The sequence below is a fragment of the Strigops habroptila genome, chromosome 14, assembly GCF_004027225.2.
Source record: "Strigops habroptila isolate Jane chromosome 14, bStrHab1.2.pri, whole genome shotgun sequence".
Lineage (NCBI taxonomy): Eukaryota > Metazoa > Chordata > Aves > Psittaciformes > Psittacidae > Strigops > Strigops habroptila.
Window position 1 is genome coordinate 242724 of NC_044290.2, and position 17106 is coordinate 259829.

General features: G+C 47.9%; 2 protein-coding genes across 12 annotated transcripts in view; one reads left to right on the forward strand and one right to left on the reverse strand.

Moving 5' to 3' along the window:
- RECQL5 (RecQ like helicase 5) overlaps nt 1-9699 on the forward strand; it is a 39172-nt gene extending 29473 nt beyond the window's left edge. For 5 of the 10 annotated variants that reach the window (XM_030505789.1, XM_030505794.1, XM_030505792.1 and 2 more), the window contains 12 exons: nt 470-697; nt 2360-2459; nt 2942-2978; nt 3735-3793; nt 3941-4017; nt 4463-4556; nt 5023-5163; nt 5599-6272; nt 6479-6557; nt 7551-7802; nt 8297-8369; nt 8472-9699. In XM_030505789.1, the coding sequence (XP_030361649.1) occupies nt 470-697; nt 2360-2459; nt 2942-2978; nt 3735-3793; nt 3941-4017; nt 4463-4556; nt 5023-5163; nt 5599-6272; nt 6479-6557; nt 7551-7802; nt 8297-8369; nt 8472-8593 (1936 nt within the window). In that variant the 3' untranslated portion in view covers nt 8594-9699. Of the gene's footprint in view, nt 1-469; nt 698-2359; nt 2460-2941; nt 2979-3734; nt 3794-3876; nt 4031-4462; nt 4557-5022; nt 5168-5598; nt 6273-6478; nt 6558-7550; nt 7803-8296; nt 8370-8471 lie in introns of those variants that run through there. The other 5 variants (XM_030505790.1, XM_030505791.1, XM_030505797.1 and 2 more) reach the window with 5 other exon arrangements.
- Nucleotides 9700-10608: 909 nt separating this feature from the next.
- The window catches only part of MYO15B (myosin XVB), a 32744-nt gene continuing 26246 nt past the window's right edge, over nt 10609-17106 (reverse strand). For both annotated transcript variants that reach the window (XM_030505787.1, XM_030505788.1), the window contains 9 exons: nt 16764-16858; nt 15693-15770; nt 15273-15381; nt 15013-15161; nt 14471-14598; nt 13363-13496; nt 12762-12895; nt 11777-11917; nt 10609-11548 (listed from right to left, as the gene is read on the reverse strand). In XM_030505787.1, coding sequence (XP_030361647.1) covers nt 11489-11548; nt 11777-11917; nt 12762-12895; nt 13363-13496; nt 14471-14598; nt 15013-15161; nt 15273-15381; nt 15693-15770; nt 16764-16858 — 1028 coding nt within the window. In that variant the 3' untranslated portion in view covers nt 10609-11488. The remainder of the gene's footprint in view (nt 11549-11776; nt 11918-12761; nt 12896-13362; nt 13497-14470; nt 14599-15012; nt 15162-15272; nt 15382-15692; nt 15771-16763; nt 16859-17106) is intronic.

Genomic DNA, 17106 nt, shown 5'->3' on the forward strand with positions numbered 1-17106 from the left:
ACCACAAACAATACAATTAGAAGCTCTCCAATGTGGAAATACATAGACATCCTCTCAACTCTGAGGTGTAGGGATCAACAGGACTCCTTTACACATTTATGCTAGAGCCATTGGACGTGGAATATATATGGCCAACAATGCAGAATTAATAACTGCAGATTTTATCATGCCTTTTGCAGATCTCAAAGATCTGAAATCATTTAGCAGAAGAGATTGACACCTCTGTTTGTACTACATGTGGGGAAGTGGAGGCAGAGCAATCTTAAGCAAGGTGCCAGGAACAGAACCCCAGTTCTGCTCCAGGGCTTAATCCCTGTGATTCCTACTGGAACAGGCATTCTCTGCAAAAAAAAAACCCAAACCAAACCAAACAAACCTCAAGTCTTTATGAAAAGACACCTTGTATTTGGAGGGTGGAGTTCTTGTCTATAAAAATAATTACCAGTTCATTTTCCCTTTTGTTTCCCAGATGTCGCCATGCTGCCATAGCAAAGTACTTTGGGGATGTCACCCCTCCTTGTAACAAGTGCTGTGACTACTGCAAGAACCCAGCAGCGGTGAAAAGACAACTGGAGTCACTGGAGCGGTGCAGCAACAGCTGGAGCAGGACCTGCATTGGGCCCATGGGCTCCTCTTGGGAGAGCTATGACCCAGAGCTGTATGAAGGCGGGAGAAGAGGTTGCAGAGGTTTTAGCAGGTCTGTACTGCTGCTTCAAACTCAGCTCATAGGAGCTATCTGCTGGGAGAGCAGAGATTCTCTCCCAGCTGCAGGTCCAGCCATTCCTATTTTCAGCACATGTTTCTGTGTGGTGGTATTTTCCACTAACTTCCTGGCAGCAGGAGCTGGAATTTAATTTTCCACACACTTTGGCAGCCTGGAGCACATTCATGTCCCAGAGAGCCAAAAGCTGTTCTGACTGACCTAAGAAGTGCCCTGCAGAATGTAATTTGTTCAAGAAGCTAGCCTGACGTTTTTGGAAAGCAGTAAGTGAGCTCAGCCTGTTCACAGTCCCAAGGACCAAAACTGCTTGAATTGAGACCAACGTGACAGCAAAGTATGACATGGTCCAGACTTCATTTCTGTCTGTGGGCCAGCAGGCGGAGGGGCACTGACAGGACTCGGTCACCACAGAGGATATAATGGAGTGCCAGTGTCAGCTGCTAAATTTTAGCGTTTCCCTCTCAGGCTGACAGCAAAAGGAAGATGTACAGTGGGAAACATGATAAATTCTGTAAAACACTTGGCAGTGTGGAGATGACAACTTCTCTTCCTCCTTGTCCTCTGGCTGAGTTGCAGCAAAGGTGCAGCTCTGTCAGGATTCAAGCTTGGCTGCTTGCGCTGCCTGGGAAGCTCTGCCGAATGTGCTTCACTGCTGGCTGGCCTGGCCCCTGCTTTACCTCAGACAGCTTGAGCCTGGCAGCTTTGGTCTTCAGGCAAGTCCAGCTGAGTCAGAGGAAACCAATGTCCTTGTGACCTAAGTTTGATCTCAGGACCTGAGAAGACACGGCCAATGCTCTTGTAGAGCACACTGTTTGCCACTTGATTTATTGAACCTCTCCATGACTTGATTGTAGCTTTGCCTTGGATGTTGCAATAGTCAACAGTCTTCAAGCTCTGATTTGTAATACCTGTCTGTTTTGGCTGTGGCAGCTGTGGAAAGCAGTAAACTCTTGGGCTACCTCTGGCGAGAATCAGCTGCTGCATTTCCGTATATCAGTGGTGGGATTTCATTTAATACAACAATACCACAACATTTAATTACTGGCACAGGGTGCCCAGAGAAGCTGTGGCTGCCCCATCCCTGGCAGCGTTCAAGGCCAGGTTGGACACAGGGGCTTGGAGCAACCTGCTCTAGTGGAAGGTGTCCCTGCCCATGGCAGGGAGTTAGAACTGGACAAACTTTAAGGTCCTTTCAACCCAAACCATTCTGTGATTCTGTAACAGCTTGTGAACAGCTGAGGCTGAGGAACTGGTGCTTTGCCCTTTCAGCCATTTCTACTCCACGGGCAGTAGTGACTGACGGGTGGAGGACGTGATGCAAGGCAGTGACTCAAGCCCATGGGAGAATCTGGCAGAGCTTCTGAAATGGATTGAGCCCTCCATTTTCAGAGTACTAGTTATATGCTACTAGTTCATGCTGCTGCTTACTAGTTCATGGGATTAACAAGTCCCATGAATTTTTGGAGGACACTCACTGCTGTCTAGGTTGAGGGGTGGTGGTGAAACTAAAAGCTAAGACTTTTGTAATCATCTTTTGTAAATACTGTAAAAAGTGACCTTGGCTTTCATAAGCCTGTCCCCTAGTTAATGCTGCAGCTACAGAAGTGTTTGTTCCTCTTCTTTCCTTACCTTATCTAGATACGATGAAGAAAGTGGTGGGAATGGGGATGAAGCCAATGAAGAGAGTCGGAAACGGGAGTGGAACAGCTTCTACAAAAAGCAGATGAGTCTGCGCAAAGTGAGTTGGTGTCCCCTTGTAAGAGATTCGTGGAGTGTTTGCTGTGAGTTTGTGTTACAGACATAAAGGCTTCCTGGCACTAATGAAACTAAATTATTGCATGTTGATGATGTTTTCTGGTTTTGACTTCTAGTACCTCTGCTTTTGCTGTGTTCTCCATGTTCTGGGTCAGTCCTATAATATGAAGAAAGGCAGCTTATTCATGTACTGGTTTCTCTGCAATGCTAATCAAGAGGGTCCTGTTGTCTTTAATTCCTCTGATATTAGTAAAAACAGATTTTCCCACTCAGCTTCTCTTGCATAGCTCTTTCCTATAGCAAAGGTGAACTTTTTGGCTTTCATTCTCATTGTCTTCTTTCCCCCGTTTTGGTGCCTTTTCAGTACCTTTGTGACTTCAGCATTAGTTCTCCCTTGAGCTGCTTCTAGACCTGCATGTGTATTGCAGGAATGGAAATGTTTGACTGATCTTTGTTTTCTTCCAGGGCAAAGAACCAGAAAAGGAAGATTTTGTTCCTCCAAGTAAATATCTTTCTTGATTTATCATGGGTTTTCTTTGGGAGAAGAAAGTCTTGTTTTTTGCAGCTGCATGTAATTTATACAGCATCAACACTGGAGGTATCAGTCCCTAGGCACAGAGGATGGACATTTGGCTGTGGAACCGAGGTTAGAGGAGATGGATCAGAGCTTAGCTTTGGTTGGGGTGAAGATATGGAATGCATATTTCTGAACAACTTTTCAAAATAAGCAAGAGAGAAGGAAAACTCTGTCTAACCTGACTTTGTAGGCTGTTTCTGCAGGGTTATGCAGCAGCATCCAACTGGGCTATAAGGAAACTGCTGAAAACCTGTTCTGTTTGTAACTGTGCTACATGGAGCCCTGTCTAGTAACATGGCTCTTACACTATTGTAAAAGAACACCTGGTAGTTCATGTTACTCTATTCAGATTTTGGTTTTGCTGTTATTGTGGGGAGTGGAAAAGAGTTGATTTTCCTGAGAGCTGGGATTCCTTGAGAAAGGGTTTCCTGAGATGGGGAGGTTTTGGAAAGCTGTTAGTCATAAACTAGCAAAAGAGACATTCTCATCCAGAGAGAAAAATCTTACTTTGGCTTCTGCCTACTCTTTTGGGGTTTGTAGCTCCTTCAGGTAACAAGGGTGACTGGGGTGCCTGTGCAGGGAGGAGCATGTGGAGCAGTGCTGGACGGGCACCCCCCAGTGACAGCTGAATGTTCTCCAGCAGCCCCAGCCCTGCTATGACAAATGCCTCTTCTGTGATAGGTGCAGACTGTCCCTTGAAGGATGCCATCAGCAGGAGAATCTCTAAGCTCACAGTGAAGGTAAGAAAGGCTGGTTCCCATTCAGTCCTGTTGACTTGCAAAGAACAACAAAGATTCTGCCTGCCCTCTTCTTACTCCTTCAGGGATGGAAGTCCAAGGGGCACTATGACCTCTGTAGAGCATGACTCAGTATGCCATGTTTCCTAGGGACGGGAACACTGCTTGAAGATGCTGGAAGAAGCTTTGAGCACCAATCAAAAGGTTCCAGCAGCAGGAGGAAAAGGGTATGAGACAAGAGAAGAGGGGTAGCATGTTGAATCCCTTAACACAGGGCCTACTCTTCTCTCAGCAACGTTACCATTCTCGGGGAATGTCATTTTAAGTTATTCGGTCCAAGGATGTAGTTTCACTTAACGACTATGAGGACTCCTGTGTCTGATCCTGCTAGATCAGCTTGAGCCTAGGAGTCGCAATTCTTCCCTGTCCCACAAGATGGGGATAATGTACTTCTTAAACTGAGGAACTGGACAAGAGGACTTTGATCTAAAACTGATTTCCATGCTCCAGCAATTCACCGCTGCATTCCTTAGGACTTACTTGGAAGTTATCACTTATTCTTGCACCAGAGGGAGTGAATTTTGTAATTCCTGGGAGATGCTTAACCATTAGTGTTCCCTTTGCAAATCTAGAAGTGTGTCCTGCCAGAAATCACCCTAGCCTGTGTTACAGGTCAGACCCTCATGCCTGTGCCGTGGAGCTGGAGTATGAAGCTTTCCGAACCAGTAAAATGGCAAACTCATACAAGGCAACTGTGCTAAAGAAGGTAGTGCCAATCGTCTGCAGTTGTTCCCTGGAACGTGGTGTGGCCTCAGCTCGAGGGGTTATTGGGTAGAGTTTGCGTGGGAAGGATGAAGGAGAAGGTTTGCTTTGCCTTGGATGTCTTCCAAATCTTTCTCCTTTATTTTTTTCCAGGAGGGCCCAGAATCATGTTGGTTTCACATCTTTGGTGGTTTTACAGGCTCTGGAAACCTACATACCAGTGCAAGCTTACCCAGATATCTTCTAGGGCTAGCAATAAGGGGAATGGGGAGTTCCTCAGGCTGTAGCTAACAGTAGGGGAGCCTTGGGTTAGGTCAGCTGCTTGCCATAAGTCTCTCTGAAGACATTTCTTTTCTTGAGATAGGTGTCTCTCCAGGGGAGACATTTGTTTTGTCACCGTGGCTTTTAGTGTGTACAAAGGCAGGAACACCTAAAGATTTCTGGCCGCTCGAGAGTATTTCTGTTTTCAGGTAGCAGAAATCAACAAAGCCTCAAAACAAGGAGAGTTGTTCTCAGTCTTTGGGTCTGCAACTGGTAGCAAGAGCAGCTTGGAAACAAAATCTGAATCTCCAGCAGAAGAGGACTTCCTCCCTGCATCCCAGGTTTATTCGGTGAGTGAGTACATATGAACAGACAAGGAAGGAATGGGATCTTTGTCTATCACAGCCATAATTGTGTATTTCTATTGCAATTACTTTCCCTGTCTGTCCTTTGGCTTTGGAGTGAGATCAATGAGTCATGCTGGTTCCTATTAGTGAATAGAATCTATGTCCAGGCCATACGTTAAAGAAATTTTTCCCATCTTGCTCTAAAGAAGGATGCTGTTTCCTTACTGCGCGAATGACTTAGGGCCTATGACTTTAACCTAATCCGTGTCCCTGATGTCTCAGTTGATGGTTAAGATGATGACTTGGTTTTAGAGCCTTCCCCAGCTTTTGGCTGTAACACTGGTGCATCGTATACAGAAACTTAGCTCCTGAAGGGTTCTGCACACAGGGCTTCCTTAACGTTCTCACATCCAAAATTTCTTCTTCCTTTCTCCCTAGTTCAAACCCAAGCGTGTGGGAGCAGGATTTCCAAGGAAATCCAATTTGTTCCAGTCAGCTTCAGAACTGCTGAAGATCCAGGAGGAGAGTGATGAAAAGCCTGACAAAAAAGAAGTAGGTCATCCACATGGACAAGATAACAGTAACTCCAGTCTGGAGCTGGACACCAGGAACCCTGTTCTCCAGAAGAAAGAAATAGCAACCAAAGCAATGTGTGAGAGTGCTAGGGTGGAAGTACTCCATCCTGAAAAGAAGGGACAACAACCCAGTCCAGACACAAAGGCTGCCCTTTTGGAGGGCCCTACTAAGAAGCCCAAACGTAGCAAAAAGCAGCAAATGCTCACAGAAGCAGCTAAAAAAGAATCACAGGATATTTCCAAATTCTTCTCCCTCCCCAAAGGTGGGTCTAAAGCCAAAAGTTGCAGCTCAGCAAAGGAAGGTGGCTGTTCTGCAAGCATACTACCTCAGGTTTCTTCTCAAAGCGTGTGTCAAGAGAAACCAATACCTCAGGAAAACAAAGGCGTCTCTGGAGAAGATGTGACTGGACAACCCCAGGCAGAGAATGAAGAACTGGAAGAGACACAAGTAGCACTGGCTGAGAGAGAAGAGGATTTTAAGACCCATCAGGCTGCTGAATCTGAGCTCCTTCAGGAAGAAACTGATAGAAAATCCAGGTAACATCTCAACCTCTATGCTCCTTGTTGTTGCTCTGTTAACAAGCTGCAGACCCCCACCAGCCCTGTCCTGTCTGTAGATCTTGAGGCTGGTGAGGGAGGCTCTTGCTTTACCATGGAGAGTCTTGTGGCCACCGACAGCAAACGCAGTCATATCTTCACTGTGGAATGATTAAAATTGGCCTTCTTTTCACTCTTCCCACCAGTGCTGATGAAAATGTCACAGAAACTGAGCTAACTGTTGCTGAGGAAGGTGAGAGTGGGAAGCGACCAGGATCAGATGAGGTAAGACTTTAATGGGTGCTAATTTCCTTTATTTTTTCTGCCTACCTGGTGCCAAGTTTCTCTGTGGGAGTCACAGAATCCCAGACTGATTTGGGTTGAAGGGACCTTAAAGCTCATCCAGTTCCAACCCCCTGCCATGGGCAGGGACACCTTCCACTAGAGCAGGTTGCTCCAAGCCCCTGTGTCCAACCTGGCCTTGAACACTGCCAGGGATGGGGCAGCCACAGCTTCTCTGGGAAAAGTCTGTGCCAGCGCCTCAGCACCCTCACAGGGAAGAGCTTCTGCCTCAGAGCTCATCTCAATCTGCCCTCTGGCAGGTTAAAGCCATTCCCCTTGTCCTGTCCCTACAGGCCCTTGCCCAAAGCCCCTCTCCAGGTTTCTTGCAGCCCCTTTAGGCTGCTCTGAGGTCTCCCCTTAAGGAGCCTTCTCTCTTCTGGCTGAACAAGCCCAGCTCTCAGCCTGTGTCCAGAGCAGAGGTGCTCTAGCAAGCTGCTTTGTCAAAACAAGGGAACAACCCCACGCCAGTGACACATAGGACCGCTCAGAACTGAACCATGCTCACAGCCTTCCTTGCATTCAGTCTCTGGTTCTGCATTTTGCATCCGAGAATGCCTCAGACTGAACAGGAATGTGGCACTCCTGAAGTGGTTGGTTCTTCCCATGGGGTGTGTTTTCAGCAGACATCCTGGGAATTTTTTTCCTGTCCACTTTTCCTGTATAGGACAGGGTCTAGCAGTGAGCTGCCCTAATAAGAGCACAGGGTAATTCTAAATGTGATAGCTTAAAGGGTTTTTCTCAAAGTCCCTTTGTGTGAGAAATAGTCTATCATGTCTGCACAGCAAAATGGGTTACAGAGATACCTGCATGGTAATCACTGTAGGAAGAGGCTGCAGGACGCTGCAAAGATTCATGTTCTCAACAGGTAGTGGCTGCTCGAAGTGTAATGCTGCCACAGGAATTTGTGGTTTTGGTTTTCTTCTGTCTCATCTCCAGGATATGGAAAGTCCTGCAACAAAGCGGCTACGGACAGCGGCAAAATCATCTATTCTGTCCCAGCCAGAAAGCAAAAGTGTTGGGCTAACAAAGAAGAAGGTGACTTTTGATCCAAATTTATTGCAATGTGATAAAGAAGGAACCAACAGGACCATACAGGCAGTGTCCAAGGCCATGTCCCTCAAAGAGACAGCAGACATCGTCGTCAAATATTTGACCCCATTCTACAAGGGTGGCAAATTTGCTTCCAAGGTAGGGCACAGCTCAATACCCTCTTTAGCAGAAGGAGGCTGCATCTCCCTAGTGATCTGGGGCTCTAGGAAGGGGAAGATGATCTGAACACCACATTTCATTTCCAAATTACATCTTGGTATGTGTTATTTCCATGAGTGCAGCAACTCACTGCTCCCAAGAAAGGGTTTGTGTGAGATTTAGAGTGGTATCATGGTGGTTCCACACCTGGTTTTGATTGTTCATGTTTTCACTCTAAACTCTGGCATGTTTTCAAGAGCTCCCAGCTGTGAAGTGGCAACAGATCAAGGTCAGTTCTGGTGTAGTTTGTTTGATGTGTTAGGGGAGGCAGCACATGTGTCCATGTGCTTCTCCAGCACTGCAGCGTCGGGTGTGTCTGCAACACTCCTGTAGTCTGAATCTCTGAGTGATCTGTGCTAACAGCCAGCAGGACAACAGGAAACTGTCTGATGAGGTAACCGATGTCTTCTTTCTGCTATGCCCCAATTCTGCAGGATCTGTTCAAGGGCTTTGCTCGGCACCTGTCTCACTTACTGACCGAAGAGCAGAACCCAGCCCGCAAGAGTGGTGAGTTGGCAGCTGGGGAGAGCACCAAGAATCTTGGGCTCTTCTGATGCTAAATGGATCGAAGTTTTTAGAGAGGCAGATGTCTTAAGTATCTTCTCAAAGGTGGTGCTTCCTCTCTTGCAGTGAAGGAGGAAGCACAGAGACTCATCAAGGAGTTTTTCAAAACAAGGGTCAGGTGTGAGAGTGAGACAGACTGGCAGGAGCTGCAGAGCTCTGAGAGCTGACCCTCAGGTCACATTGGCTGCCTTCCTCCAGTGGTGTGACCAGGGGAGCTTGAACAACTCACCCATGGAGGCTTTCATGGACCTTCAGAACTGAGCTTGCCTTTCCAACAGCTGTTTTGCTCACTTCTGTTCTTAATGACGCACACTTCCAGGAACCCAGTTTCTGTGAATGTACGGGAAGTTTCTCCAGTAAGTGGGGTGCTGAAGTCCGGTGGTTGCTCACACCTTGCTAAGAGGTGTGAATTACTCATCTGCCGCGTAGGTTAGGGGCAACCACTGCAGGTGTTCCGCAGTGTCTCCAACCTCTATGCAGCAGTTTGCTCAGACTTTCCAGCTGGGACTCTGGTTTGGGATGGCATCTTGCTTCCTAAATAGCTCCTCCCCTCGCTCCCGCACCTCTTAGTTCTTATTTCAGTGTTGCCAGTAGAAGCCTTATGCTGTAAGTTCACATGCTTTGCTCAGGGCTGCCGATGACAAAGTTGATGGTTGAGTTCCTGGATGCACAGGAGGGGAGCATTTTTTTTCTCCCATACAGGCAACGCCTACTTGCCGAAGGTGGAGAAACTCAGTTTCTTTTTCTTTTAATCTGAACTTCTCTTTTTTAACTTTGTCTAGTTCTACCTGCCCTTTAACCTTAAGCAGTGATGCTCTTTCAGTATTAACCTCTCCAACAATGGCACCAAGGTTGCCAACACTTTTCCAGCATTTGCTTGTAACCCCTAAAGCCATATTTGCTCCCTGTGCCTCACCCGCAGTCTGCAATACCACGGGCAGTGGTGCTGTTACAACTGGTTAAGGTACCACTGTGCCCCTCAAATTGACGCTATGGTGCATCTGCTGCTATATTTATATAAGGATCTGAACTTTAGGGCATCAATGGGCTTGAAATAACCCAATTCCCTTGCACAAGTTCTTTCTGTTGGATTGTTGTTGGGTTCTGCATTTGTTCTATGCCCATAGAGGCTGGTGGCCTCAGGCACTAGTGCTGCTGAGAGGTCATCAAATGGCTTTTGGATCCCTGTACTCAACAGATGTATTTTTTTTGTTTTTAAATGTACTGAAGGCTCCATGTGGAACTGACAATAAACCAATGTTAGAGCTGCTGAGGACTCTTCCTGGAAGCTTTTTCTTACCACTCAATCATACAGACTGGTCTAAGATACATTAGAACGTCTTTGCTGTGAACACAGACATGAAAGCTCATTTCTTATCTGAACAGACAGCTAATAAATGCGAGCCTGGGAGGGTCTGTGGGGTCTGTCCCCACAGACACCTCCAACCGTTTATTGCTGCAGGACTTCTCCAGCTAGAACCAGGAGGAGAACCTGGAACTGTTTAACTCAAAGCCACTTTCATCTTCAGCTTGCTCTGTTCACTGGAGGCCAAAGGGCTTTACAAGAAGCCTTTTATACAATACAAGTATTCTTTAGCTGTTGCCTGCTAGTTTCTGTTTTACCTTCCCATGAAAAATCCTGTTTCACCAGCCGTTTAAAAGTGGGGTTCCTATCTCTCCAGAGTTCAGTGCTTACAAGGTTCAGCTGCTGCCTGGGTGTCAGAAATTCTTTATCTTCTAAATGAGACATGGAGTTGTGTGACCAAGTTCTTTATCACAATGACAGGCATTTCTAACCAGATAAGTTGTGCTTCTTTGTAAGGCAGCAAAAGCTCAGGGAAGAGAAGGGGGATAGGGCTAATTTAATCTTCAGCTATCTTCTCTTTCCTTTCATGTCACTGTGGTACATTACCTAGCCTTGTGGTAGCACTGCTGAATGGGGAGGGTGGAGCAGGCCACAGTGAGCAGGATGTGCAGGGAAGTTCCTGACAGGGAGGATGCTATAGGTACTGCTGACATCAGCTCACCTGCAAGAAGCTAGCTGTGCATCATGGCTTGCACTGAGCACCCCAACATCTATCCCTGTCCCAGCCAAGTGACAACCTTTTCCTCAAGCTTTGACAGTTACCTACAGGTCAATCTTCCCACGGTAGATGTAAACCAGTATCTGGCATGTCAGAGCTTCAAAACATCTCCATGTGATCATTTTATTGCAGTCTCCTAAAGTGCAGTATTCTGCTGTTCAGTAGGATAGCTGTACCAAGAAAAATAAATTAAGCATTTTTGTACAACCCAGGACATGCTCCTCTACTGGAGTAAAAGTTCCATTTGAAAATGCTATCTCCATGGGCATGGACGCATCATTTCAATATGACAGCTGCATGGACGTGGCACTTCTTCATAGCAGAGGGAAACATGCATATAATTGTCAATAAAGAAATTAATTAACAATAAACTTTCTTACCATTGCATCTCAATCTGTGCTCCAGCATGTGGTAATTGTATATTAACAGTGACCTGCTTTGCAATTATGATGCTTTCTACAAGCTCCTGCTTCACAAACCCTGCTATAGGGCCTCTTGCATATCAATACAAAGAACAAGCTGGCCTATGGAAAATGCCAGTGCAGCCATGTCATAGGCTCAGCTATGCATTAGGATACATAAGTCTCTAGCAAGCATTAGTCTTTGCTAATGTTAATTAATTGGAAAAAAGTTCCACACTCCATAGTTTAAAGGCAATTGCTTGTATCTGCTCAGCTGCTCAGATTGAAACAGGCTATGAAAGAGCAATGGTGTGGAAAGGGTGTCTTTGGGGTTTGCTTGGCCACCGCATGCCTTGCTTCAAGGGAGAGGTCTTGGGGGCTGAATGGCAGGTCAGGAGGGGTGAGGTTATGGTCCAGTCCATCAGCAAACATGGTGGTGGCAGTCTTAGAAAGCAACTGTCTGAGGTTGTGGATGTCTTTTGGAAGAGTCCTCTCCAGATGACAGGGCAGGAAGCACTGAACAAGCTCAAAGGACAGAAAACAGTGCTGCTGCTCTTAGTCATTCTCCTCTTAGGCTCTAGTGACGCAACTCTGTTTTATCCAGGATGACAACAATTGTGTGATACATTTCTTTAGCCTGTCAAAACACAAATCAGTATCAGTCATTCTCTACCCCAGAAATGTCTGCTTCTCATAAGTAAGTATTCCTGTAAGTCACTTTCTGTAAGTAAACATCAGGTACATGCTGGGACAAAGCTGCACTTTGGGGCTTGAGAAATGCCCCTTCCACCTCTGGGACAGAAGAGGCTTAGCTGGGCAGTGGAGGGCTATTTCTGAATTGCCACAGGGTCCAGGGTGATCTCACCTGTGACAATTCAAGCCACATAGTCTTGGGGCTAGCAGCCGAGCCATAGTTCAGTTCTAAGCCAGGAAGCCCACCATCGGAGAGAGGCCGCAGGGTTCGCATCTTCTGCAGCTCTTTCAATGGAATGACGCAGGAGACCACCTGGGTATGAAGAAAAGCCACAGACCACCCTCGGGTGCAGTCCTTATAAATAGAACCATCTGATTCTCACTAAGGAAGATTCACCTCAAGAGCCTATTGGAAGACGAGACAAGGACTGGAGCAGAGGGCAGTCCTGCAAGATTGGGACAAGCAGGAATGTGACCTACACTTGGTTTTACTGTGGATCGTGGTCTGGGCCCCCAGAATAAGGAGGCTACAAAGATGTTCTATGGGCTGGAGCAGCTCTGCTCTGGAGACCAGCTGAGAGAGCTGGGCTGGTTCAGCCTGGAGAAGGCTCCTTAAGGGGAGACCTTAGAGCAGCCCCAGTGCCTAAAGAGGCTACAGGAAACCTGGAGAGGGGCTTTTGACAAGGGTCTGTAGGGACAGGACAAGGGGAATGGCTTTAACCTGCCAGAGGGCAGATTGAGATGAGCTCTGAGGCAGAAGCTCTTCCCTGTGAAGGTGCTGAGGCGCTGGCACAGGGTGCCCAGAGAAGCTGTGGCTGCCCCATCCCTGGCGGTGTTCAAGGCCAGGCTGGACACAGGGGCTTGGAGCAACCTGCTCTAGTGGAAGGTGTCCCTGCCCATGGCAGGGGGTTGGAACTGGATGAGCTTTAAGGTCCCTTCCAACACAAACCAGTCTGGGATTTGATGGTCACTGGACTTACAGAAGAGCACATGGCAGTAGTAACTGTTCCACCACTCATTACTTGCTTTGGGCTAGGGTTGTTAGTGTGGCTGTGATGCAGGTAAATACAGTCTCTGCACAAGTTCTTCTAAAAGTCAAAGTTAACATCTGACAGACATCAGGGGTCTGGACTCTGTGGAGGAATTGTCTAGCATACCTGGCTTGTGTTGTCTACCACAATGATCTCCTCTTTATTCACACCAAAGAAACAGGGCACAGAGATTGTATCATCGCTGACTCTCTCGACAAAGTAGATGGTGTAGCCAAAGAAAGGCAATTTCATCATGTGTTCTGTAAGAAAGCAAAAAGTGGCTTTCAGGCAGCAGCTTCCAGGCAGCAATCTACTGCACTAACCTTAGGTGGTCAAAAGCTGCAAGTGTTCCCAAGCATTTCTACATTAAAAAGTGAGATTGACAACTTCTCCCTCCCTTCCCCTCAGCTGCTGATACTCAATTCTCAGCAGCCTGCATGGATGTCCTGTTCTTTCCCTACCAGAAAACAGATATGCAACCAAAATGTTCATTAAAACACAACTTGTACAGAGCTCTAAAATCTATTGCAGACAAATCTACAAGAAGTGGAACTTCTAATTGTGATCACCTTGCTTGGGAACAAGTGCCAGCCTGCAGGGGGCGGCTGTCATGGCCCATTCCAGGCTCCAAAGATCCTTGCCAACCTCCTGAGCTGTCCCAAAAGTGCATTCAGAGCAGTTTACGTCAAGATCTCAAAGAAATGGGTATCTCTGGGTATCTCCTCACCTATGAACTCGATTTTTGCATCCACTGGTGGGAGGGGCTGCCTGGTTCTCAGCAGCGTGCCAACTTGGTTTTGCAGAACCTGGGGACTGATGTAGGACTGCAGGGTCTTTGGTGTATACTCCTTCAGCTCTTCCCTGTGCCAACAAGCAGATACTAATTCAACCCCTGCCCAGCTAAAATTGAAAGATCACCTGGGGGATTAAGGAGAGGGAAGGGATGTGGCAACAATTTTCAATTGCATTGCTGGGGGCGTGGTGCAGGGAGAGGGGAAGAGCACAACAGGTCGTATCTGAACTGGATAACGTAAGGAAACATCAGAGACAGTGAGACCACTGTTTTCCACAGAGCAGGCAGCTATGCACCACTGACTAGTGCACTGGGAAACAAATCCCTCCTTTCTGGAATCAACAGGAGCTCTTCAAGCGAGGACTGCAGCATAGAATAATGCCACGGGTGTTTCTTAGGCAATCTCAGTTGAACACCACCTTACTTAAGCTCTGCCTCGCTCCTGTGCATCCAAAGCACTACAGAGAGCAGAGTTCCCCATGCCCAGCAGGGTTATGCCATTACCCCCTGCTGCTGGTGCTCTAAGGGGATCTGGTGTAGACATTACCCTGACTCCGAGCCAAAGCGCGTAAGGATACAGGAAGGAAGCAGCATGAAAACACAGTTTGGGACTGCAGGACAGACACCTTCCAGTGCCCAGAGACATTTTGTCCCATTTTCCCATTAGGCAGCTCACTACAGATTTCTTGTGAGAAAGAACAAAGGAGCATTCATCCCAACTATAAGCTCATTCATTGCCTCCTTGGTATTACAAAAACATGTCAATCAAAAGAAATGCCCATGGAACCCTCATGACCCTCAGCTCAGGAGCAGTCACAAAAGGAAATGTGGATCAGAGACAGTCAGCATTAAGAGTAAGAGCAGGAGGTAAACTTCCCTGACTAATGGCAGGAGTCAGTCACTAAAGTGACTAATTAGTAGCTTATGTTCTCCAGAACTGTCCATTCCTTAATTATCCAAAGAATACTTTCAGGCACCCACTCCTAACCCCTGTTGTGCCAACAGCCACTAGAGATAAAGACCCACCCTGCAACAGACATACCTGGAGGGAGCAGAGTTCTGCTGCTCTGGTTTGGCCCAGTGCTGGAGCATTGCCAAAATGCCCACCTGCATCTCCATTTCTTCACCATGGCTCAAAAGCATCCTCCCATTCAGGTAATCCCACAGCATCTGAGAGACAGCACAGCAGAGAGGCCTCTGTTAAACCTGCCAGAAGGTATAGGCAGGTCTGGGCAATGCCAGGCTGCAGAGACCCACATCCTGCCTTGCTGACAGCACATCCAGCTCAGGCTGGTAACACAAAAGCAAAGGCTTTCTGGGCTCAGGAAGAGCATGCAGAACTGCACAATCCTTGTCTGGAACAGCACAGCTCATAGGCTAGGGCTACAGACACGCTGCCTTCCTTGCATCCAGAGCTTCAGTTAATGGTCATTCCCAGAAACTGCATACACAGCCCATCAGCCAAAGCCCTCCTACTTCTTCAGCCCCCTTGGGACATTCCGAAGGGCCTGGTCACTAACGCTGTCCCTGCTAGGGAGCCTTGCTAGGGAGGTTCCTGGTGCACACACTGGTCTTGCTGCTTACCTGTCCATAATGGACATCTATATAAATGTTGTTCTCAAAGTGTAGAGGGGTCCTCCAGATGAGCCTGCGTAAAGTCACAGCGACCAAACTGTCCTCCAGCAGGTAATCGTGAAGATACTCCTCTGATCTTATCGGCCTCACCGCTTTATCTATGTGTTTACACAGAGAGAAGGTCACTCATGGTGTGGCGACAGTAGCCATGGTTCTCCCTGTTGGAGAAACTGCTGTAAGAAAGAAGCCAGATGCTAGTCTCTACTTGCCGAGATTATTGCTGTCACTCCTGGTGGCAAAAAGAACAAATTCCTCTATCTCTTCCTGTTCACCTGCCCCCATCTGCTCACAGATCTCCTGCAAGAGCTCCTTGGCCACCTGAAACAAGGAAAGAAGCAAATAAATACTATAGCTGGGCAAGCCCAGTGCAGCCCCAAAGCAGTCAGACATACTGGGCCTGTTGGAGGGCAGCAGTACGGCTCTGGCCACTGCACAAGGAAGCGAGCGGCATGAGGCACTGTGCAGGCCCTGCAGAGATATGTGACTCCAGGGATTCTTAGGAAGTAAGTGGGAAACTATCACAGCACTATGGAAAGCGCAGGCCAAGCCCAGGGTTTTGACAGATAAAGGAGTTCCCTTCTGTGGCTCTGAGTCCAGGTCAACAAAGAAATTCAAAGCAGAAAACTCACAGTGAATGTCTTGATCCTGGTGAGGTATTCCAAGCCTCCAGGCAGCAGGATCACCAGCCGGCGGGCACTGCGCCCCCTCTGCAAAGGACAGTCTTTAGGCAGCAAGACATGCATGATCCCATCAGCCCCACAATTGTTGCTCTCTCTTCCTCCTTATCTCAGCCTTCCACTGCCCATATCCCTACCTACTCCATGGCATTGCACTTCCCAATCCCCTTACGGGCACACACTTCATTTCCTCTCTTGGAACACAAACCACTGCTGTAAAACTGCCCATGGCACTTCCTGGGAATCATAGAATCAATCAGGTTGGAAAAGACCTTTAAGATCATTAAGTCCAACCGTTCCCCAGTGCTGCCAAGGCCACCACTAACCCATGGCACTGAGAGCCCCAGCTACACGGTGTGTGAACACTTCCAGGGATGGTGACTCCAGCACTGCCCTGGGCAGCCTGTTCCAATGCCTGAGCACCCTTTGGGGAAGGAATTGTTCCCACTATCCAATCTAAACTGCCCTGGTACAGCTTGAGCCCATTTCCTCTTGCTCTATCGCTTGTTACTTGGAGCAGAGACCAGCCCCCTCCTGGCTCCATCCTCCCTTCAGGCAGTTGCAGAGAGCGAGAAGGTCCCCCCTGAGCCTTCTCTTCTCCAGACTAAACCCCCCAGGTCCCTCAGCCGTTCCTCATCACACTTGTGCTCCAGGCCCTGCACCAGCTCCGGTGCCCTTCTCTGGCCCCGCTCCAGCACCTCGATGTCTCTCTTGCAGTGAGGGGCCCAGAACTGACACAGGATTCAAGGTGCAGCCTCCCCAGTGCCCAGTACAAGGGGATGATCACTGCCCTGGTCCTGCTGGCCACACGATTACTGATACAGGCAGGATGCTCCTGGCCTTCTTGGCTGCCTGGGCACAAGCTGCTCATGTTCAGCTCCGTCAATCAGCAACCCCAGGTCCTTTTCCACCAAGCAGCTTTCCAGTCACTCTTCCCCAATCTGGGAGTGTTGCATGAGGTTCTTATGGGAAGCTTCTGCCCTCCCTCTCTTCCCAGCATCCCACTTCTCTGCCCCTCAATACCAGCAATGCCTCCATCTCCACAGGGAAGGGAAGGTGGCGACGGCCCCCGTACATTAAATTTTTCCGCAGGTTGCTCTGACAGATCTTGGCTATTTCTGCAGGAAAAGGATAAAGCTTCATGTGCTGAACCAAACAGAGGATTAAGCCTTGTCTGCTATGGTGCTGGCTCATCCTGCCTGTGTTGAATTTAACCCAGGGCTGCTGCTAGGAGAGCAAAGAGACGACCTCATCTTGCACTCTGCCCGGACACATCCAAATCATGAGGGAGCAGCTCCAGACAGCCTTCAAGGCAGTAGGGGTACAGAGGAATGACAGGGTGGGAGAACTAGAACCTATTCTCTGG